Genomic DNA, 24,164 nt, shown 5'->3' with positions numbered 1-24,164 from the left:
ACTTATATAGAAGAGATTCTCAGTATAGTCTGTTTCATATATTTAATGCAACATTTCATTTTTTATTATTAAAATAATATATTGTGACATTGTTTTTCATTATTTTAATTATGAGATATGTAGTGATGGAGCTTAGCTGCATTTTTATTGGACTGTGAGAATGCCAAGTGAATTACTACCTTCAGTTAGTGGTTTTGATGATTTGATCATTACTTTCACCTAAAGAGCCATAGAAATAAATTTAACTCTTTATATTAGTAAATCTTTTGTTAAACAATATTTTTACACCATCTAAAATATGTTATTTAATTAATTGAAGATAAAATGTCCTTAAACAAATATCACTAAAATTAAGATCAACTGAGGGACCAAAACATCCAATCTTTACACCATCACTATATATATATATATATATATATATAACTTAAATCGAAATTCAGTACTCCTCAGTTTTAAAACACTTCATAATTTTTTTAATTCAAACAATATAAATTTTGATCACTATTTTAAGGTGTATTTTATTTATCATATTAATATGAGAAAAATTGCAATTTATGGTATTTTACGTATAATTTTTTAATATTTAAATTTTAATTTTACAATATTAAATTAATCTAATTTAATTTAGCTACAAAAATTAGTCCATCCGTCCATCTTCGTTGGCTATATTACTAAAATTACTGTACAACAATACTTATTCAATTTGAAAAATTAATGAATAATTTACCTATTTATGTCTATTTTACTCTTGTATTAAATCTATTCATTGTCTAATGTATTTCCAAAAGCATTAATAAATTTATTATATTCAAAAGGTGATATAGTGAAATCATACTCCCTCCGTTTCATTTTATGTGTGTCATTTCCTTTTTTCTCCGTCCCGAAGAGTATATCATCTTTTCTTATTTGGTAACTATTTAAAGACACAATTCCACTTATACTTTCACCCACTTAATTAAAGATAGTAATAGTACATTTTTAATAAGGACAGTATGATAAACATCATTAAATCTTTTTTTATTTTTTAAATTATGTATCCGATCAAACCATAACACATGTAAATGGGATGAAAGAAGTATTATATTTATTGTTTTTTAAAGATATCTATCAAGTAGGGGTGTACATGATACGGTACGGTATTTTAAACTTCGGTATGGTAACTTCAATTTTCAGTATCTAAAAGAACAATATCATTACCATACTAAATTAGTTCGGTGTGGTTCGGTATTTTTAAATTCAATTTCGGTATTTTACGATATGGTAATTCGGTAACCATACTTTAGTTAATTTTTAATTACATATATTCATATAAAAAAACTATAACTTTAAATTTTAAAAACGTTTCAATCATGTTAGGCTAACAACTATCTTTGTTAATAAATTACGCAAAAATAACATTTCAATCACAATTGAATAGTTCAAGATGCAAACTCCGAAAAACACTACCTAAACTTAAGCATAGTACTCTTAAATAATAAGTTTCTCAAAAAATTTATTTCTGAATAAAAGTTGCTTTTGTGTTCAATTGACTAATGAATGATATATAAATATATTTAATAATTTTAAATATAATATATATATATATATATATATATATATATGAGTTTTATATATTATTAAAAAACTTCGATACGGTATACGGTATTTCGGTATTTATTGCATAAATATCAAATACCAAAATAATTTAAAATTCCTACTAAATACCATAATATCTATACCATGATATAAAAAATTTTAATTTCGATCTGATATTCGATATATACCATACCATGTGCACCCCTACTATTAAGTCAATGTAGCGAATAAGTATCGTTGGATTTAAATTGGCTCACAAAAATGTATTAATTTGATTATTTGAATGAGTTATCTCACTCACACAGACACAAAGCTTCCGTTTCACCATGTGTACAAATAGGGAGAAAACACCTCAATTTTCATGCAATAATAATTGGAGATATATAAGAAGAACAGCAATAAATGGAGAAGCCTAGCTAATCTTCATCTTCAAATAAAACCAATACTACCAACATGGGTTGTGGTGCAGTGAATGTGCCTGCTCCACCCTTAACCAGAGGTCGAGGGTTCAATTCTGGGTATGGAAAAAACTATGTTGGGAGCGCTATCACCTTAATGAATCCTGTAATGCGCAATCCGAATTAGTCGGGACTCCAATACGAACATCAAACACCGAATAAAAAAAAAAAAAAGCGCAATACTGTACTTTTATTTTTATTTTATTTTTCTGGGAAGAGGCAATAGTTACTTGTCCCAAGGTGCAAAGAGTCATGATAAGGATGAGAAATTGCAATAAATTTTCTGATGAATTATAGTGTGGTGAATCACATTTATGATAGACCCATTATTTCATGCATAACAAAAGGGACACAACAAGGTGTGTTTTTTCTAAATTTAATTTGTGCTGAACAAGTACTTTCTCCGTTTCAAATTATCCGTCCAAATTGAGATAACATATTAATTAAGAAAAATAATTAATAACATGACTAGTTTACTACAGTACCCATATTAAATGATATTTATATTTTAATTTAAAGAAAAAATAATTAATGCAAAGGATAAAACATGAAAAAAAAATTGTATCTTCTTGATTAATGGAAAAAGATAAGTAAAGTGAGAAATCAAATTAAGAAATTTGAGACGGAGGAAGTAATATACGTAGTGCTTTTGTTTTTCATTAGGTTCTCCATACTCATTTTGGAACACAGTTAATTCAGATTCATGAAAGACTCCTAAAAAAAAAGATCTCAAGGCTTGAATCTAAAATATACATAATTAAGGGGGGAAAGATCTAAGACTTTGTATAAATAGTAAAAACTCTACTATATATCTATTAATATTCGACTGTAAACTCAACTATTATTATATGTTTAACGTGATATCATCACATAAACTCATAATATAAACTTTGAATTCTGAATATGCTTTTTATCTATTCAATAACAATTTTTGACCTTGATTCACACAGCATTATTATTTTATATCAATTAATATCGTGGGGCTTTTTGTTGCCAAAGTTGAAAAAATACCAAATATTTCTTTGATGTTTTATGCGACGATACTCACTTCTTGGTCTGACTAATTTGAATTTGCTTTCGAAAAAATTCATTACGTAAATGAAACATTCCTCGCCCAAGATTATTCTGTTTTCAAAACTTGAACCTAAACTTTTTAATTAAAGGTGCATGTGAATTAAATTGTACTTACTAGAAAAAAAGTTTCTCAATTAGTTGAATTTTGCACTTATATTACAACGTTGGTAATTTCTTTTATGGTTCTATTTGTTTAACTATTCAAGTAGTAAAATGTATTGTATTTCAATTAATCGAATAGTACGATTCATGTTCATTTGAGTATGAAGTCATGACAATTTTACTAACAACTCCAATCTTAAAACTGAATTATTGAACTCCTTACCAAGTTGAATAAAATAATTATTATTCGAATATTATTTTTATTTTTTGTGAAAATAATTGAAATTAAAACTCCATTAAATTTGCAGAAGGCAACAAACGACAGGCTAAGATCTTGCATTCAAGCTATGATTTGATTGATAGTCACCATCATTATTTAAGGGCAAATAAAATGCATATATATAATATAGGACAAGATCGATAAAGCGGACAATGAAGTAGGTGAAAATCTCGAGATCATACAAAAAATATTAAGTACTGATCTCTTTCTATCCGTTCAAACCTCGATGAAGAAAGTTATTCGATACTTGCATGAAGATATAGATATTCAGTAAAATAGTCTAAGTATGCATAAGTTAGTTTGAATACGATGTTATAAGAATATATATATATATATATATATATTAGATCGAGTAACATGTGGAGGAGAAAGTATATGGTGTGATGGAGGAATTTGACTTATAATCTATATTATTCGGACTTTTAAGAATAATGTTGTTAGTCGCGGAGTTAGGATTATCACTCAAATGATTCAGAAATAAACATATGAACAAATCGAAGGGGGGACAATATCGACTATATACATATAATTTTTTTTTAAACTATGTATAAATAATATAATTTTCCACCGAAGAAAGTTTGAATGAACTCCTCCATCAAAAAGTAGCTCTGTCCCTGAATGTCGCATTCGTATTGGATTTTCATGAAAAGTTGAGTGATTGAATACACATTCGTTGACATTTTTGAAAAGTTGAGCAATTACGTGCAGCTTGTAGTTAGGGGGTTCATAACCCCCTTTGATGGAAAATTATGCTATTTATATGTGGTTAAAATTATTTTTTATGTATATATAGTTGATGTCGAACCCCCTTCGGCTAGTTCCTATGCTTACTTTTTTCGATTTTGAATCTTCTTAGTAAAAATCCTGACTCCGCCACTGATTACGAGATAGCCATTATATATATATATATATAGCCAAATATTATTCATTTTTCTAAGTAAAAAAATGTGATTGAGATATATTAGTGATTATATTATTTGGTAAATTAGACATCTTTTATGAATGTATGTATAGTTGAAAGTTGGGAAAATGGAAATTGGAAGCGTGTCCACTTGATAGACCATATGATAATAATGAAAACCCATATTCACCAATAAATTCCATATTATTTGGACATCAATTTTTATGTCAGATAAAATGGAAAATTCAACAAAATTTGCCATGTGACTAATTTTTACATTATTCAAAATGAAATAAATACTTGTAAATATGAATATTGGTCCTCTTTTCTTTATTTTTTCCTTTTTTGTTTCATCTACTACCTTTTTTATAAGAACAAAAACAAATCCCATATACTTTATATGTTATAAATCAAACAGTAGAGCCCAACCCAAAAGACTAGTTTTTTGGGTTGGACTTTTCCGTTTGGTTTATAACATTGGTGCTCTCGTTGAGAGTCCCACGAGTTGGGCCGTGACTTGGAGTGGTGGTCTGCGCGCTAGGAGAGATGGTCTGGACCCAAGAGGGGTGCCAGCCGTGACCAACTGGGCGTAGTCGTGATCAACGAGGATCGATCCACGTGTGGGGAGCCGTTGGGTCGTGACTCGTAGTGATGGCCTGTGTGCCAGTAGTGGTGGCCTGGACCCAAGATGGGTGCCAGCCGTGACCAACTAGGCACAGCCGTGACCAACGAGGATCGATTCATGTGTGGAGCCACGACTTGGAGTGGTGGCCTGGACCCAAGAGGGGTGCCAGCCGTGACCAACTCACCTCAGCCGTGACCAACGAGGTCATTGGTTCTCAAGCGGAGGCGATTGTTATGAACCAATTGTCCCACATTGATAAAATAGAGAAATGCTAAGGTGATTATAAGGCAAATGAGTTCTCCCACTTATTAGACTAATCCTTTGTTATTTCATTCAATTTGTTTCAACTTTGATGTACTTGATTTCCTTGTAAAATATGCAAAATATTCATTTTGTTAAATATTCAAAATATTCATCTTTCCATTACGTGCGTTAGCCGTTCTAGACAACAATGAAGTGGGGTGGAAATCATGGGACGGAGACCATGTAATTTTCCAAAAAAAAAAAAAAGAGGTGATTTCTTCGCGTAGACGGAATAACTCGCTACCAGTTTGTAGATACCCATAGAATCATCGAGGTGTACAAACTGCCCGGAACACCACTGTTAAAAAGATAACAACCAACTTATATGTACCTTGTTCTCACTAGGATATCAGCATTCATCGGTACTGAGTACTTACTGCTGTACTGCAGTATCAAGCAATTGGTTCAAAGTTCATTATATTCCGTTTTTTATTATATGATCGATTCAATGCTATAATAACACCGCAGAAAGTAGCAAAGCGTACCACAGACCTATAGGCCACCAGTAGAAAAAAAACCGGATATTGTTGTAGAGGATGATTGTCGTAGAGAGTTATGATTTTAGTACATCTGGTAATTTCGTGAACAGGCGTGGATAGCGGAGATGTTTGAATCTGTCAAAAGTTTGGATCACAAGCATCTTGTGACTGTTGGACTCGAGGGGTTTTACGGTGTGGAGAAAACCGGAAGCGTTGGATTGAACCCGGGGAAATGGGCTGCATCACTTGGAGTGGACTTCATTGCGAACTCTGCGATTGACAACATCGACTTTACTTCCGTTCATGCTTACCCCACAGTTGGTTAGTTAGTCAAGCTGCGTAAATTTATTCAAAATCAGACAAATCGTAAAGTAGTATATCTAGAACCTTATGTTCGTTATGTCCTCTTGCAAGATCAAAGGTATAAATCAAAGATCCTTAAGAAGCCGGTTCTTTTCACTGAAGTCGGTTTCCCTTCGAGTGTACAGAAGAACAACGGCTTATACGACAGAAATATTTTTCTGAAAATACTCTATGACAAGATTTAATTAGGAGTCAGCAAAGAAGAGGAAAGCCGGTGCAGGAGCCTTAGTTTGGCAACTATTGCTGGAAGGAATGGAACGATATGGTGACAAGTTCTCGTTTATAGCCTGGAAACATCCCTCGACCTATAAACTGATCGTACAACAATCTTGCAGACTACTCAATACATCTACTCAAGGTCTCACACACAAAAAGCTCAATAAAAATCATCCTTGTTTGGCTAATGCATCTTAAACATGAATGTCTTTTTATTCATTCATCTTCCTCAAGTAGTCGGACATTACAGGAGAAACAATGAAATGTGCTTTGACTGACCATCTTTCAGAAGTTAGCAACGAGCCAAACACGAGTTTGAAGTTCTGGATGAGTGTAAGAACAGGTTTTTTTTTTTCAAGTATACATGTGAAATCAAAACTGTGTTGGTGTATATTATGATCTCAGTTGTACATATATATACTACAAATATAATAGCAATGTGAGTGATCAGTTCATTTTCAATGAAATATTCAGATATTTTCTAGAATCTTGTGATTATTTTCCTGGTTTAGCAATCTTGTTAGTATTACTTTGTGATCGGCTATATGAATCCTCACTATTCCATTTATGCTTAACTCATGTCAATTGCAAATGAACTAAGTATGACAGAAATACACAACTTTTACGCGAAGGCAAGTTGATAATAGAACCATGATTCACTACCACATAAACTAGAACACATTAAACATGCAGATCAATATTTCTGCGCGATCAAAGGTACATTCATCGTCTATATATATGAAACGACAAGACAGAAATTGCACTGTCATCGTCATGGAGATTTGATGACAGTGCACAATTGAAGTTAACAATACTGATGCAACATATATATGGCCTTATAGGGAAAAATGATTCTGCAGAAAGCAACTTTTGTGCAAATAAGGTTACGAAATTTCACTTGGATAGAAGGTTCTATCAACTTCTTGTCGATCACTTTCTGATATCCAAAGAGCTCAGACCTTTTTCAGTTTTAAACTTCAAAATAGCCTTGTCAAACGTGTCTCTAACGTTCTCACAGATAAGCATTTTCAACAGATTCTACGACATTTCTCAGAAAGAATAGTGTATAGACAAATGGAAGCGTAAAAAGACTATTGCAAATTGTTGTTTCCAATAGTCTATCTATGTGCAGGGGCGGAGCTAAAATATAGTTTGAGCATTCTGACGATCCCAGTAGCTCATAAACTTTAATCCTGGCTTCGCCTCTAGTTATAACAGACATAGGTTTTGCATGTTGTCGCAATATCTAACTGTCTAACATGAACTCCAAATCAACAAACCGCAGAATTATTAACCGGAAAGGCATCATGACATTACTCCGACATAATCAACTGGCCGGAAAGTGACCCCGACATAGTTATCGACTGACAAGAATGTCCGTAATTAAAGTGTTAGCAAATATCAAGCATGCTACATTAGTAGTATGGATGCAGGAACAGAAAATCTGGTCTGTGAATACACGATGAAAGGCGACACACGCCTTCCAAAAGACTACTCCTGCATTGCTATTGGTAGAGAAATATTTAAGTGTTTCTTCTAGCTTGTGGGTACACTAAAGCTCCTGCTATGCGCAGGGTTCGGGGAAGACCCCCACCACAAGGGTGTATTCTACGCAGCCTTACCTTGCATTTCTGCCAGAGGCTGTTTTCAAGGCTTGAACGCGTGACCTCCTGATCACATGAAAGCAACAACTTTACCAGTCACTCCAAAGATAAGTTGGTGAAAGTTTTTAGATTTTCACCGGTAGTCTGAACTCTTATGTTCACTCAAGCGTCGGAGGGATGTGGAATGCTGTATCCACAAAATGTTACTCTTGGACTGCAAGAAAGTTGATATTAGTCAAATCGTTATCCTGAACTTGTTGCACGAACTGCTGTTACTGAACATTCAATGACGAGATTAACATGAGATCGATCAGCAGAATAACGTTATGACATAAGATACCGAGTTCCTCTATTTTACACATTATCAAACTTGTAGCAACATTACAGCAACAACAGCAACAACAAACCCAGTATATTCCCACCTAATAAGGTCTGGGGAGGAGAGGGTACAATGTACGCAGTTCATACCACTACCTCTAAAGAAGTAGAGAGGCTGTTTCCGATAGACCCCCAGCTCAAGACAACTTGTAGCAACATTATGTTAATATAATTACTAACTCTTGATTTAGACTGAATCTGAGAGCATTTGCCAGTGTATGATCCTCATCTGTCAACGAGAACGTTGCTTTAGATTGATCTTCAAACGAACTGTACTGTTCCATTGACTGTTTACTGAAATAATGTCGTTTGAAAATAACTCACCAAATCATTGAAACTCCGAAAAGAAAAAGAGGAACCAATGTAACAAGTACGAGAATAGCTGTCAAACTATCTTGCTCGGACTCTTCAAAAATGTCATTTGCGTGCATGTCCGATCCTTCAAAAATAGTTCATTCTTCGAGGATCTGACACGGGTGCAACAACATTTTGAAAGAGTCCGAGCAACTTAAAACATACCGTACTGCAGTCAAATCAGTGTGAACCTTAATTATAGGCTATGTTGCTCGAACTCTTCAAAAACATTGACGTGTGCGTGTCGAATACTTAAAAAATAGTGTATTTTTGGAGAATTTGACACTAGTACGCAGTGGCAGATCCAACTCATATATAGTGAGGGGGTTTCGGTGGAAAATTGTACTACGTATACAAGCTTAAAATTATTTTTCATGTATATATATTTAACGCTGAACCCCCTTTGACTAATTATTTCGTTCACATTTTTCGATTTTGAGCCCCCTCAATTAAGATGTTGGCTCCGCCACTGCTAGTACGACAATATTTTTGAAGAGTCCGAGCAACAAAAATTATAAGGTCCAATGTTTTAAATGTCCAAAGGATAAAAAACTATGAATGTTCAACTAATCAAAGTCTATATTGCTCAAACTTTCCAAAAATGCTGACGCACTCATGTCGGATCCTTAAAAATACATTAATTTTTAAGTTTAAAGTAATTAAGCACTTTTATTCTTGCCAAAATACCTTCAAAAATAAGAAAGTGCTTAAAAGTCAAAACTACTTAAACATAAGTTAATCCAAACACTCTATTGATCAATCTTCGAAGCTAAATTAAATAAAATTAGCTTAGTATTTAAGTTTAAAATTTATATATTTAAAAATTATACGAAAAATATTACTCCTATAAGTTACGATAATTCTGGTGAAAGTAAACATACATTAGATAAGTGACTCGGCGGTTGAGGAGCAGAGCAGCAATTGGGAAAGCAATGAGAATTTGTTTTGGGCTTTTAAAGAAGTGAATTAACAATTGGGCTCTTCATGTAGGCTAGGCTTTAGGGAATTTTGTTTTTGGCCGGATGTGAAAGATGAACTTTAAGGCTAAAGGGCTAATAACACTTGAAACTAACAAGAGAACTCAAGGTCGTTTAGTGTGAGGTATAAATGATAAATAGTCTTGAGATAAAATGAAAGACTAGTTTATTTCTTGTTTGGTATGAGATATTAGTTAGTATCGAAATTATTTATCCCACCATTTATACCATAGTGATGGATGAGTTGTCGCATATACATGGTGGGATAACTAATCCCGGGATAACTAATCTCGAGACAACTCTTTTCCAACCAAACTACTCCTAACAATTTAATTTTAGAGCTAACAATTTAATTATCGTTCGATGAGATGATCCTTAATTTTTTTTGTTCTTTTAATGCTCAAACTTATGTCTAGCGAAGCATAACCTGTGGGATATTATGATGTAAAAATTTAAATTTATGCCCTGCGATTTTTTTAAGCATGAAATTTTCAGATAAACACTGCTACTAAAATAAGGATTGTATGTATCTATTAATTTGATGTAAATATTAGGTACGATTATAATATATATATCTATTAATTTGATGTAAAGATTAAGTAGGAGTAGATATTTACCTTCTTTATACTATAAAAAAACTACTTAACCCAACTCATCACAAAACTCTAGATTGGTTGACCATGTGGAAAATATAAAAGTTCAAACTCTTTCCAAAAATTAAAAAACAAATCTCCTTGATCTTGTGCAAATTAAATATCTTTCTTGATTACTAAACATATATTAGATGACAACTGCTTAATTATTTTATATTAAATATTCTATTTCTCCCCAACCCTACTTCCTCAAGTTACCCAACTCAGCAATTATAAAATATATTATTTTTTTCTATTAGAAATAATAAAGACATCCTTAAATTCCATCCATCTTTCAAGAAGAATAAGAAGAAACACAAAAAAAAATGGAAGGGGAAATTTACAATTTCATTGTTGTATGGGCTATTGTCTTAACAAGTTTATGTTATTCAAATTCTTTCCAATAGGAAAATCAAAATTTGTGGCTATAATTCCAATAGTTTGTCTATTTTTTATACTTCCATGTTATCTCACCTCCTTTAATCTTGGTGCTATTACTTATTTCTTCATTGCAGGGCTAGCCACTTTTAAGCTCGTTCTTTTTGCTTTTGGTAAAGGTCCTTTATCTTCTACTCCACCTCTACCACTTTCAACATTCATTACCTTGGCTTGCTTGCCTATAGAGTTTCAAAAATATTCAATTAGTGATAATGTTGTAACAAAAAATTCTCCATCTCAAATTCTCAATCACAAAACTACAACATTTTCTCCTAAATCAAGTTATCAAGATACATAGATAATTCTAAATTTGTGTTTCTAGGCTCAAGAAAGAGAAACAAAATAATTTTTCAATATAACTTACGGAGAGCAAACAAAGAGAGAGAGCAAGCAGCAGGAGGAAACCTCAAGAACAAGAGTCTCAGTCGATGTTTTGATTTGGAATTTGAAAATAGTTTTTTTTTTTTTTCTATTTGGAAATAGGAATTTGGCTTTGCTTGGTATCAAGTACGCGTTGCAATTATTAACAAAGCCAGCTGGTGCCTTACTTTTTTGCCAGCAGGTTTCGAACATAAGACCTTGGGGCTACAAAATCAGCTCTTTGCCACCCGCACTAGCCAGTATCTTGTTATTGTGGGTGACAGACTTAATTTTTAACTATATCTATATATCTATATATATACAGCTATATATATATAGAATTTTCGTTAAAATTTGCGGGTGGCGTGCCATCCACGATAATATCCTCCCCTTGGTAATACAGAGCTTAAAGTATGTACCGAATATATTGCTTTTTTAAAATTTATTAGGTATGGTAAATTAATTAGTCCAACCAATACTACATGTCCTGGTGGACTAAAGTTTGTATGAGTTATGATAGAATTAATTTCAATGCCATGTGAATTTTACTTGTTTTGGTACTTTTGAAGAAATTAAATAGGTAACTTAGCTAGTTATTGTTATTACTTTTTTCGATTTTGAATCTTCTTAATAAAATTTTTGACTCCGCCACTGATTACGAGATAGCCATTATATATATATATATATATATATATATATATATATATTATAGCCAAAGAAGAAACTCAAATGTTTATATAAATAAAGTGTTTATAACAACATCCACGGTAATATATTAGCATAAATATAGCTAACATCTTACTAATAATTCTTAGTTTTATGAATAATAATATTAATATATAAAATTAATATAAGACTTATATCATTTAATAACACTACACTAAAAATGTCAATGAAGAACAAAAATTCACCCCAAATAATTAATTTTTACATGAATCTAAGAATTCTAATTAAAGTTTTGTTTTAAGAAGTTGTCCATGTATCTATGTATATATACTAAATTGCATGAAAATTGTTGCAAGAGTCATAAATGTGATTTGCAAAAAACAGCTAGTTTCCTAGATTTAGTAGAAAATTTAGGAGTAATTGTGGGATGTTAGTTTAAATATTATTACATTATAAAATATCTCTCATATTAAGTGACATATTTGTTAAGAAATTTTGTATTTAAAATAATTAAGAAATTATTGAATATATTTTTTAAATTTATCCTTAATAATATTTCAATTGAAATTATAATATTTAAATTATTCAAAAATATTATATTTAAAAAATATTTCAAAATATTTAATTTGAAATGCAGAAATTTTATATTACAATGAATTTATTAAAAAAAGTAAATGCTTTAATTTTGAATTAGTTACTTATAATTTTGGAGATGGTTACAACTTCCCCATTTTATCATAATTGTAGGAGTTTTCAAGTTCAAAATTACCTTTTGAATTCAAAGCCGTTACAACTTCTAGGATTTATCTAGAACTCACTCTCCTCACATTTTTTTAAGTTTGTTTTCCTTATTATCAAAATCCTAGGATTTCTCTAAACTTATATATCAATTGATACTTTGATATAAAGATTTTTAAGTTATGTAATAAATTATTGATTAAAAAAAATTAAATTGTAATTTGTATACCAAACCTCGTAGATACGTGGGCTGGCCAAAATGTTTTTGTTAAATCTTTGTGTATTATCATTTATCGAAGTCAAAATGCATGGTCACCAAAATGCTTGAAACCTGAATTTATTTGATTTAAATTCATTTATATGTAGAAAAGTAGTTTTGAATTGAGAATTGAGAACCAATAAGTTTTAAAGGATTAAGGTTTAAATGCAATGGAACAATTATTTTTCAGTTTTTTTAAAAATTAGTGATCCTGTGATATTTTACAAAATGCTAGAAATGTGAGTTTAATTGATTCAAATTCATGTAATGTAGGAAAGTATAAATTCTAATTCAGAATTATTTAAATTTTGAATTGAGAAGTCAATTAGATTTAAAGGTTAAAGTTTAAATGCAATTGGACAAGTATTTTTTACCTTTTATTTTTTTCTAATTAGTGATCCTGTAAATATTTACAAAATTCATTTGAAAGATTACAAAAATAAAAGAGAGATTGTTGCTGAAATTTTTATCTGTTTATTCATCTGGTACAATACATGTATATATAGAAGAAACCAGTAAAAAGAAACTAGCTAGTAATGCCCTAACAATTAGCTACCATTATCTAAAGTGAGTAAATAGTGGAAAACTTAACAACATTTACAAAGCAGTAAAAAAAAAAAAAAAAAAAAAAAAAAGAAAAAACTGAACCCGTGTCCTAATTGTTAGTATCACTAATATTTAAAGTTCCACCAAGTCTCAGTCGTAGCTTCCTCTTATAGCATATTTGTCTGCTTTGACCTGTGAAAATTACAGTATCCTTGGCCTGTCAAAAAAGAAACCTATGAGAAGGTCAAGTACAAAACAAACGATATCACTTCATGGCATGAGAAAGCGAAAGAGCAGGCAAATGGGAACTGACTGGTCAAGCAAAAATGTTTATTCCGATAGGCTATATAATGCAGAAGCGATTGCATGACTATAGATTTTCAAAAGGAAAATGTGAACAAAAAAGCATATATCAACTAGATCCGTATAGTGTTCCTCCATATTTTCATCATGATGGAGCGAGCAGCAACTAAGAACGATACTATATTTTTCACGTCACGGAGCCTTTGTAGTTCATCAGTGAGGTAGAAAATCATATTCTTTAATGTAATATCTTTATCGGACGTATTTAAGAGTTCAACAAGGAGAGAGTAGATATGTTGAAACTTCAAAGTACATCCACAAACTCTGAAGGTTAACAGCTTGGTGATATCGACAGAAAACATGACTGAGTTTAACTAGTTTTTGTTTATCATAACTAATGGTGCAACAACAGCATACCCAGCATAATCCCACAAAGTTAATGATGCAGCTTTTCAAAATACACTATACATCGGAATATTATGGTTTAGACAACAAACAGTCCAAATTAAATGATTCATATGACGCTGATGGCAGGCAATAATGACTTGTTGTTACCTCAGCAAGATCTTCGGCTAGGCATTGTAGTTGCCCTGTAAGAGAAGTAACCTGCCTTTGAAGATTCGGTATAAGCTGCTTTTCCAAAAGATCCTGAACTTGAGAATTCATAACATCCTCAGTGACTTTATCTCTTCCCTTTGCTTTAAGCACAAATCCTTAAGCTTCTCAACCTATCAGAAAACGAAGCAAAAGGGGAACATATCAGCTCAAAGCTTCAATTCCGTCATGTGAACTGAAAGATAAACTCGATTCACGTTGAAACTTCAAGGGATGAAAAGAAAAAAAGACATCTTTGGATTGTTTGTTTTTCTATTCAAACTTCAAAGCCAACTCCAACAACAACATGCCCAGTGTATTCCCACAAAGTGGGGTCTCGGAAGGATAAAATGTACGCAGTCCATAGCACTACCTCAGGTGAAGTCGAGAGGATGTTTCCGATAGACCCACGGCTCAGGACTTATAACAGTATAACAAACAAAAAAACAGAAAAGCACACAACAAGAAGGGATAACACACTGCTAGATAATAAAGGAAAGAACCACCATTAATATGTTGAGCTCCAATAAAGACTTGTATCAACCAAACCACAACATACAAACACATTCAATTAGAAATCAAGCATAGTTCCGGCTCATCAATAAACAACCAATAATAACACCAGAAACATTTTACGGCAACGAATATGCCGTCTTGAAGACTTGAACTGGAAGTTTTGTGCAAATTTACACCTCCACTAGTCTTGAAAGTCCACATATCAAAAGATAAACTCTTCAACTGAAAATAGACAAAACTCTTGCACCTTGAACTACAGTAAAGAAAAAGAGATAAAATTTAAAGAATTGCGACAGAATGCAACATTGAACTATGTCATATACAAATACAGTACCACTTTCTTTTTTTCGTCAAGCATCAACTCAAGTAACATATACGTACATTCAACTAGAACCCACGAATAGACCCAACTAATTGATAAACAACCAATGTGCGCTATCAAAAGTCATATCATCCCACATTTTACAACAACAAAAATGCCATCTTGAACGAGACAATTGCAGCATTTCTAAGATTGTGAACTTCCAATACCGAAGACATCGATTACAACTTTCGTGAAAAACCCACGAATAGACCCAACTAATTGATAAACGACCAACATGCTTTCAAAAATCATATCATCCCACATTTAGCAACAATAAAAATGCCATCTTGAACAAGACAAGTGCAACATTTCTAAGATTATGAACTTCCAATACCAAAGACATCGATTACCACTTTCACGAAAAACCCACGAATAGACCCAACTAATTGATAAACAACCAATTTGCTATCAAAAGTCATATCATCCCACATTTTGCAACAATAAAAATGCCATCTTGAACAAGACAATTGCAACATTTCTAAGATTATGAAATTCCAATACCGAAGACATCAATTACCACTTTCACGAAAAACAAACATTTCTTAAAAATGCAGTTATAATGCCAATATACTCCTTCAATGTACTTGAAAATCCACATACCAAAACTAAAAAAGGCCAAAAAGTATGCATCTTGCCCAAAAATTCACCCAAACAATTCAAAAAGGCACAGCTTTTAAACAAATCCAAAGCTATTCATCAAACTATTTAAATCAAAGTTAGCCTCCAACATCAAGATTCAAAAAGCAACACTAAAACTACACTATATACTAATCGAATACCTCTCGATTTTTCTCCTCAAGCATCAACTTAAGCTCAACAATCTGATCTTCCTGCTCCTTATTCATACTCAAACAGCTCCCTCTCACTTCTTAGCACCATCCCTAATGTCCAAGTATTCCCTTTAACCTCCATTAAAGCTTTCTTTCCACGTCCTTCCTCTTTCTTCACACCACCACCAGCAGAAAAGGTCTAACCTTTAAACAACTTCTTACGCAAACCACTTACGGCTGCGGGTTTTCCTGAAATTTAAAAAAAAAAAAGAGATTATTTTACAGGTTTAAGCAAAAGAACAAAAATTTAAACCTAAAGAAAGGAGAAACATATTAACTGCCCATATGATAGAGAACACTTACGTTCCATGACCATCATCATTCATCATCATCAAAAGGAGAAGCATAGTCCTTAGTTGCATTACATATCCCCCAGCCCCAGGTGGTTAAGCTGATGCTGCAAAATGAAAGGCACGTTGCAAGATCCAGATGGAAAATGCCAGAGAAGTGCTCAGGAACAGGATATGTTTGCTCAGGTGAATGAAACAAGTTACAACCTTCCCCGACAGTTTAATACCCACCTTCTTGAGCCTATGTCGCTTCTAAGACGATATTCATTTGAAAGAGAACATGCACATGGGAACTCATATATTGAACAAAATATCTAGTACATTGTAACTTAGCTTATGCTCCAAAAGTGAAGAAAGCATACTCTTTATTTTCAATGGAAGTTTATCGGCAAGCACACACATAACTCAAGCTGTTTTCACAGAACCAGCATACATAGACACATTGTTGTTTTCATGAAAAGCAGAACGAACTCACGCACTTTCTAGGTTTTCCAAAGAGATAATTATTATAACCTTATTTCAATTGGTGCTTCAAAAATCTTTATCTAGGTAACAGACAATAAGTCTAGAAATCATGGACTGCTTTCCAAGGCATCAGATTCTGGTGTATAACCACGCTCACGCAATCGAGCCAACATAAATAAGGTTGGTTTCAGGATGTAACTTATTAACAATAATAAAAACGTGTACACCATTATGAAGTTCAATCTAGCCTATGTATATGAAGAAACACAAAATTCATAGAGACCAGTCTTTTTTTTTAGGATGATTCATAGAGACCAGTCTATCCATAAACATTTGATGATATGACATAACTTCCACAATGATCTGGTTCAAAATCAAGTACCTGTTTGACAGACACCTCAGCAAGATCTGCATTACCGTGGAGACGGGAGGCAGCCAAGAATGCTCTCCATACTACAGAATTGGCCTTAATAGGTATCGTTAATAACAACTCATAAGCAGCTTCAAGCTACCCAGCACGACCTAGTATGTCAATCGCAGAGGTATACTGTTATCTGCTTTGAGCTCCTTCTTTGCTTAATATCATTTTTTTACTTTTCAGATGTAATGACATCCCATCCTCTTTGTATTACCAAAGAAAAAGTGGGAAAATGGGAGTGGGTACATACACATGGGGATATAACTACAGGTATATACGTGGAGAAGCATTCAAAAATCAAGAAGTAGAGAGTTTTCTCAATTTTTTTATTTCAAAAACAGCAGGTTGTAGCTAAGACATGGAAATAATTGGAGAGTACACTTGGGTGTTGATGTTTCTTGATTTAGGCGTCGGCTGATAACTTTTATTCTGAAATTCGCTTTTTCTATTGAAGAAGAGGATGATCGAAAATTGGATTGACTTTGTATGACAAAATCAAGAAAACAGACACACCAATCCAATTTTCGTTCTTCTCAGTTTTTATCATCCTTGAGTTGCCAAAGTTGAAAGTGAGAAATATCTCATTGATGTTGGTGGATGTCGAATGTATATATTTATCCGTAAAAGATAAGGGAAAAAGTCTATGAGTAAGCTGAGTTCATATATTTCCTCTTGTTTTATCGAAGTAAACTCTGTGCGTGTAATCAATCATCAAACTAATCATTACCAGTGTCGATACAATTTTGGGTTGTAGCATCAAGACATGAACATCTCATACCTTGGTTTGAGAATCATGCTGCCACAATGCTTTCATCTGATGCAACTGGCATTGTGCTAATCTTATCACTATCATTTCTGCAATCACGTGCAGTCTCCAATGATTTGATCTGTATATTAGAAGCTTCATCCAACATAGTGCGGTCAATCCCTGGAAGCTGCAATTCAAAATTTTTTAAAATGATCATATAACATGAGTTCCTACCAAAATCAAATACAGAGAAACAGTATTTACCAGAGCCATGTGTAAGTCACCATAATAATAATGCGATGAACTATGAGCAGGCAAGTAGGGAACAATCTCTGTACATAAATCGGTAGGTGGAAGATCAGGATCAGTATTGGTACTGCAAACCACAATATCTTTCTGATTGTATGGGGAGTTTCCCTTATTATCCTTTTCAGCTTGCTCTACAACAACACGGGCTGCATCTTCTGGAATCTCGACTTGTCTTGCATCTTTACTTGCAATGTTAGCGTCAAATTCCTTTGAATCTCCAGCACTATTAGGAGATTGAGGAATACTATCAGCTACTTTTAGGCTGGTATTAGTTGAGTTTGAAAGATAACCAGATTCTGAGTTTGAAACATCAACTAAGAATTCATCAACACATCTTATGGGACTCCCACTCTATTCACGCACAGAGATATTATTATCAGATATTTTCTGAACAAAAGGGTTTAGTCCACTTCTTGGCGGAGAAACAGATACTCTCTGAATTTGTGATAACATTGTTATAATCCTCATTCTTCCCACAAAACGCTTCATCGGATAGTTGAGGAAACTGGCTCCTGAGACATGTTTAAGGTTCTGAAATAGTTAATTAGTTTTTGCTGGATGGGAATGAATAGCGTATTTTTATCAACGTAATAAATACGAAAACTCTTGAAGACTATTGTATAATACCTTTTCAACAAGCTTGATTGACTCTGTGCATTAATCTGATCGAGGTGAGGTAAATAGAAGAGGAGGAGAATTCAGCCCTTGGAAATCTTGCACAACTGGAGCACTCTTGACAAGTTGTATAGGAGAGAGGTTGCTAATATAATTGAATACAGGTGAATCCTGAAGACCTAAATAAAGAAGTAAGAGAAATACATTGAAGGAGGAAAAACAATCATTCCTTGTGCACCTAGCATACAACCTTAATCAAGAAACTGGTTCAATAAATAGCTTCAAAGAAATTGCAAATTAAATAAACGCAAATTCAAATGGTTGTGACTTGTGAAAAGGGCATGAAAAGTAACAAATAATATACTACTCCCTCTGTTTCAATTTGTTTGGGTTGATTCAGAGTATGAAGGCCGAACTAAACCTAATGTTTTGTATGAATTCGGACATAGAATCTTCAACTTTTTCGAACAAAATTTACATATTTCGAAACTACATAAAAAACACTAGAAGTCACAATTATTAACAACTCAATATAGTTTAAAAATTATTTGACAAATTATGGTCAAAGAAAATATTCTTTGACACTTTGACTATCCAAATAGTAATTAAGACAACCAAATTTAAACGGAGAGAGCAATATCAAACCATTGTGTGAAGTAGAAACAGGAAAATATGAATAGCCAACAACATCAAAACTGAATAGAAATATCTTTCATTTTCAATGACAGAACACAGGGACCAAGCATAACATCAAACTACAAATTCCAGCTAAATTTCTTAAAACAGAAACACATGCAAAAAAAAAAAAGAAAAAAAATGTGCTCCTTCGTCAATTTTATCTATCTACAGATCACATGCTCCTTCCTCAATTTTACCCATCTAGAAACTATGCCTAAAACAATATTAGAGGGCAACATAACGCTTCATCATATTGTTATCCCACACAAATTCTCAATACACCATCTATCCGATCGAATACACCACCCCACCCGCCAGCAGAGCTTGATGGCTTTTAGAACAATGTTACACTGGCTGAAATGCAAAAAGATTACAGATGATTAACATACCGTGCAACGCTTGTTGCTGATGAGCACCATTCTGATGAGAAACCGACCCAACACTCGCACCTAAACCTGCACCTGCACCCGCACCACTTACCAGCCGATAGATGAACATCATATGCAAAATTGGAACGGTAACCTCACATCTGTACCATAATCACAGGGATGGAAAAAGAATACAATTTCATTCCTAACATAACATGGCCAGTGTTCAATTGCCAAAAAAAATGACCTGCCATTTCTCAACAAAATGCAGGACGAATTCCTTTACCCCCTATATTCATCTCGGCATGATGGTTAGCTGCAACTACAATACCAGTTCTGAACAGCGGAGTATGTTGCCATAGCCGGCTAACTTTCTAAGTTAGTCTTCTTTCCACTTGTTAACGTACTTCAAGAAGGCAACAGCAGGATTATCTCTTGGTGGAGCACGGACACGTGTTGATCTCCGAACATCAGCATCGTCTGTTGCTGCCTTCTGAGCTACCTCCTTCGATCTCTTTTCAAGTTCCAAGCTATAAAAGTTAAAACAAAGATATTCAGAGATGGAGAGGAAATCTTTGAAGATTCGAAGCTCTTGGAAATGTTCGCAAAGATAAATGACCTCTAGAGTCGTGAAACAGATCGATTTGGAAGACTACTCCCATATGCAACTTCGTTAAGTAAATATATTCACATACACAAAGTACTATCCTTGAGTGGTGTCGCGGTTTTGGCACACCTCGACTAATTAAACAAGATACATGTCAATTCCAACCAACGACGAGTACTAGACCTGATGTTTTTTAATCTCTACTGCAATTTATTGAACCTGAGACCTCATGGTTCTAATCACTTCGTTGACCACTAGGCCACACCTTGGGTGCACTATATCCTTGATCAGACTTGACAATGTAGGTACCAATAAGAGAAGAAACAACTCTCCATAATAGATATAGTAATAGAAAATAAATGACAAGAAGCCAACATTCATCAACACTACCTCTTCCTATCTCGGACAGATCATGGAAGCCATTCTCCTCCTGATTAAACAAGACTATTAGTACATGAAAGCGATAAAATTAATAGGATAGTATGAAATGCAAAGGTCGGGTCTTAATGAAATGCAGAATGATGTCATGAAAGAACTCGAGATGCAAGATACGGTTATTCAAGTAAGATAAACCGTTGTTTCTCTTGTTCACCTTTAATTCTAGTTTCTCATTTTTAACATCTATTATTGTGGACTTTATATAACTCTTCGGGATTGCTGGTATAATATTCTATTCTGTATCACAGGTGACTTTACAGTGGTTTTCATCTTTGATCAAAATGGTCATAAAACAGTTTTTCTGTTAGAATATGCTGGAACCTATAACCTCTATATTGAAGATGTAGGACGGGTTTGTAACATATTGATTGTGTTAAAAATAATGTTGTGGTGGAATTGTTGAGAACGTTAAGAAACAACTGGATATTACGAATATTACAAACTTAGCATACATTCCTGACCAAATAAACAAATGTTGGGGAACAACAGTAAAAATACCAATAACAATAATATTTAAACTGTTAAGAAAATGTTAATAATAATAACAATACAATAAAATAACAGTGTATAATATTATTGCTACCTTAGTGATAATACTGTAATCAATATGGCAACTATAATAGAAATCTATCTGCTTCTTAACCGGTTAATATATTAATTATACTTGAGTCGTGCTAGGCACTGTCCAAAGAAAAATTTCAGCAGTGTGAAATGTTTCTCCAGGATTAAACAAGCACTTCCCTAATTAATTAGAGGATACAAGAATCAACAAAGTTATTAATACAAATATCAACAAGTTAAAATATTAAAGCAAAATAAAAACAACAACAATAGGTGATAGCCCTTTCTTTTTCCAAATACACAATAAATTATTTTCCTACAACAAACACCTATTAGAACATGGATTCGGAAAAGCAAAACTTTAAGCCGATTATAAGCGATATTGGATATCCTCTACGCGTCCACTCGTGAGGACAAAGCTGAGTGTTCCAGACAGTTGTTTGATCGATCCTGTGACTGTAAAAACAAGGTAACCCAACAGTCTTATTCCTGAATGTAAAAACAAGGTTACTGGTGCATCAGGAATAGGACTGTTGGGTTACCGATTCTGGAACACTCAGCTTTGTCCTCACCGAGTGGATGCGTAGAGGATATCCAATATCACTTATAATCGGCTTTAAGTTTCGCTTTCCGAATCTATGTTGTAATAGGTGTTTGTTTACTTCAGTACTTCCATAGCACGTAACATTGTCTCGATTTACAGTCCTTAAAAAGTAATTTCCAACAGACACAATTAACTTATTTTATTGGATGTCCACCATAGCTTTTCTAGAGATAGCTTTTCCACGTAGTTTTTCTTCATTGAATCTCAAACTCGATTTAGGGTGCGGCATCGAAGAGAAATAATTTTTGACTCTAGGGCTGAGAAACACTTGCTCAAGTGTTGTTGCACATCTCAGAATATAAACAACAAATTCCATCTCGACCTCTGATCCTTCAAAAAATCGACAGTATATAACTTGTTTTAGTTGAGTGTGATATTTAAGAGATGAAAGAGGCCTTCTGCTTCCTCTTATCTCCTTTGTTCTCGTAATTTAAACCACCTGAGATTGATCACAGTGAGAATAAGATCAACATACTGCTAAATAATTACAACGAGGAATTGATAGTTTGACAAAACTAAACTGAACTAACAGTGGACTGTAAGGAATATTACTCATTACTTGGTAGTTCATTGTGCAGGGAATCACACCAAATTAACAAACGTAAATGTATTTAAGCGTTTGAATTAGCCAGCGACCAGTAAAGTTGGACATTTCTGTAGCTTATAAAGCAATGTTTAAACATACAGTTTGCAAATCTTCGCAATCTATCTTGAAGACTTTTCACTGTTACAAATAGATGAAACTGCACTATACAACAACACACCCAGACCGTACACCATCGATACAAGGTAGAGAGGCTGCTTGTGAGAGAGATCGAGGAGCTGCACTGTGCATCTACAGATTATTATAAAATCAATGCTCTTTCACATCATCTTATGAAGCCAAGTGGATTTTATTTGTGAATAAGATGCAAGTATGACTCCTTTGTACTTAAAAATATATGATAAGACTTGTAGGATTTCAAAAATCATTAAAACAAATGGATATGGTTGTTAATTACCTCTAAACACAAAATGATAGTTAACGAACAAGAATATCAAAAAAATATAAGAATTATGAAAAGAAGAAGATCATGAAGATGGATAACTCACCACGAAACTCAAAGATTGGAGAAGAGGATGATTCCATTGTTTAATGCCATGGTTTGATAAAATTAAAATTGAACATGTATTTATGTATATATACTAAATTGCACGAGAGTCATAAATGTGATTTGCAAAGAAACAGCTAGTTTCCTAGATTTAGGAGTAATTGTGGGATGTTAGTTTAAATATTATTATAAAACATCTCTCATATTAATTAGTGACATATTTGTTAAGAAATTTTGTAGTTAAAATAATTAAGAAATTATTGAATATATTTTTTAAATTTATCCTTAATAATCTTTCAATTGAAGTTATACTATTTAAATTATTCAAAAATATTATATTTAAAAAATGTTTCAAAATATTTAATTTGAAATGCAGAAATTTTATATTACAATGACTTTATTAAAAAAAAAGGTAAATGCTTTAATTTTGAATTAATTACTTATAATTTTGGAGATGGTTACAACTTCCCCATTTTATCATAATAATAGGAGTTTTCAAATTCAAAATTACCTTTTGAATTCAAAGCCGTTACAACTTCTAGGCTTTATCCAAAACTCATTCTCCTCACATTTTTTAAGTTTGTTTTCCTTATTATCAAAATCCTAGGATTTTTTTATACTTATATATCAATTGATACTTTGATATAACGATTTTTAAGTTATATAATAAATTGTTGATTAAAAAAAAATTAAATTGTAATTTGTATACCGAACCTCGTAGACACTTGGGCTGGCCAAAATATTTTTGTTAAATCTTTGTGTATTATCATTTATCGAAGTCAAAATGCATGGTCACCAAAATGCTTGAAACCTGAATTTATTTGATTTAAATTCATATTCATGTATATGTAGAAAAGTATATTATTAAAGTTTTGAATTGAGAATTGAGACCAATTAGTTTTAAAGGATTAAAGTTTAAATGCAATGGAACAATTATTTTTCAGTTTTTTTAAAAATTAGTGATCCTGTGATATTTTACAAAATGCTTGACATGTGAGTTTAATTGATTTAAATTCATGTAATGTAGGAAAGTATAA

General features: G+C 32.8%; 1 protein-coding gene and 2 long non-coding RNA genes across 4 annotated transcripts; 1 reads left to right on the top strand and 2 right to left on the bottom strand.

The window, feature by feature from the left end:
- The first annotated feature begins 5,922 nt into the window (after positions 1–5,922).
- LOC107849548 (mannan endo-1,4-beta-mannosidase 6-like) lies at positions 5,923–6,345 on the top strand. Its single transcript, XM_016694103.1, has 2 exons — positions 5,923–6,118; positions 6,212–6,345. The coding sequence occupies exons 1-2, from the start codon at positions 5,923–5,925 to the stop codon at positions 6,343–6,345; spliced, it is 330 nt and encodes a 109-aa protein (XP_016549589.1).
- A 6,948-nt stretch (positions 6,346–13,293) lies between these two features.
- On the bottom strand, positions 13,294–18,689 carry LOC107849867. Its single transcript, XR_001668309.2, has 7 exons — positions 18,121–18,689; positions 17,887–18,043; positions 17,073–17,212; positions 16,239–16,332; positions 15,885–16,124; positions 14,187–14,359; positions 13,294–13,545 (listed from the first exon to the last, which is right to left on the bottom strand). It is a non-coding gene; the product is annotated as an uncharacterized LOC107849867 (long non-coding RNA).
- Positions 18,690–18,797: 108 nt separating this feature from the next.
- On the bottom strand, positions 18,798–23,310 carry LOC124889252. 2 transcript variants are annotated; one of them, XR_007048006.1, is made up of 4 exons: positions 23,129–23,310; positions 20,824–22,475; positions 19,848–20,356; positions 18,798–18,959 (listed from the first exon to the last, which is right to left on the bottom strand). It is a non-coding gene; the product is annotated as an uncharacterized LOC124889252 (long non-coding RNA). The 2 variants fall into 2 exon arrangements; XR_007048005.1 differs by having other exon boundaries at positions 18,798–18,951.
- Positions 23,311–24,164: the final 854 nt, after the last annotated feature.

Source organism: Capsicum annuum, chromosome 12 (genome assembly GCF_002878395.1).
Source record: "Capsicum annuum cultivar UCD-10X-F1 chromosome 12, UCD10Xv1.1, whole genome shotgun sequence".
Taxonomy (NCBI): Eukaryota; Viridiplantae; Streptophyta; class Magnoliopsida; order Solanales; family Solanaceae; genus Capsicum; species Capsicum annuum.
The sequence above is the reverse complement of the archived record's forward strand: the minus strand, read 5'-3'. Positions and strand labels throughout refer to the sequence as shown.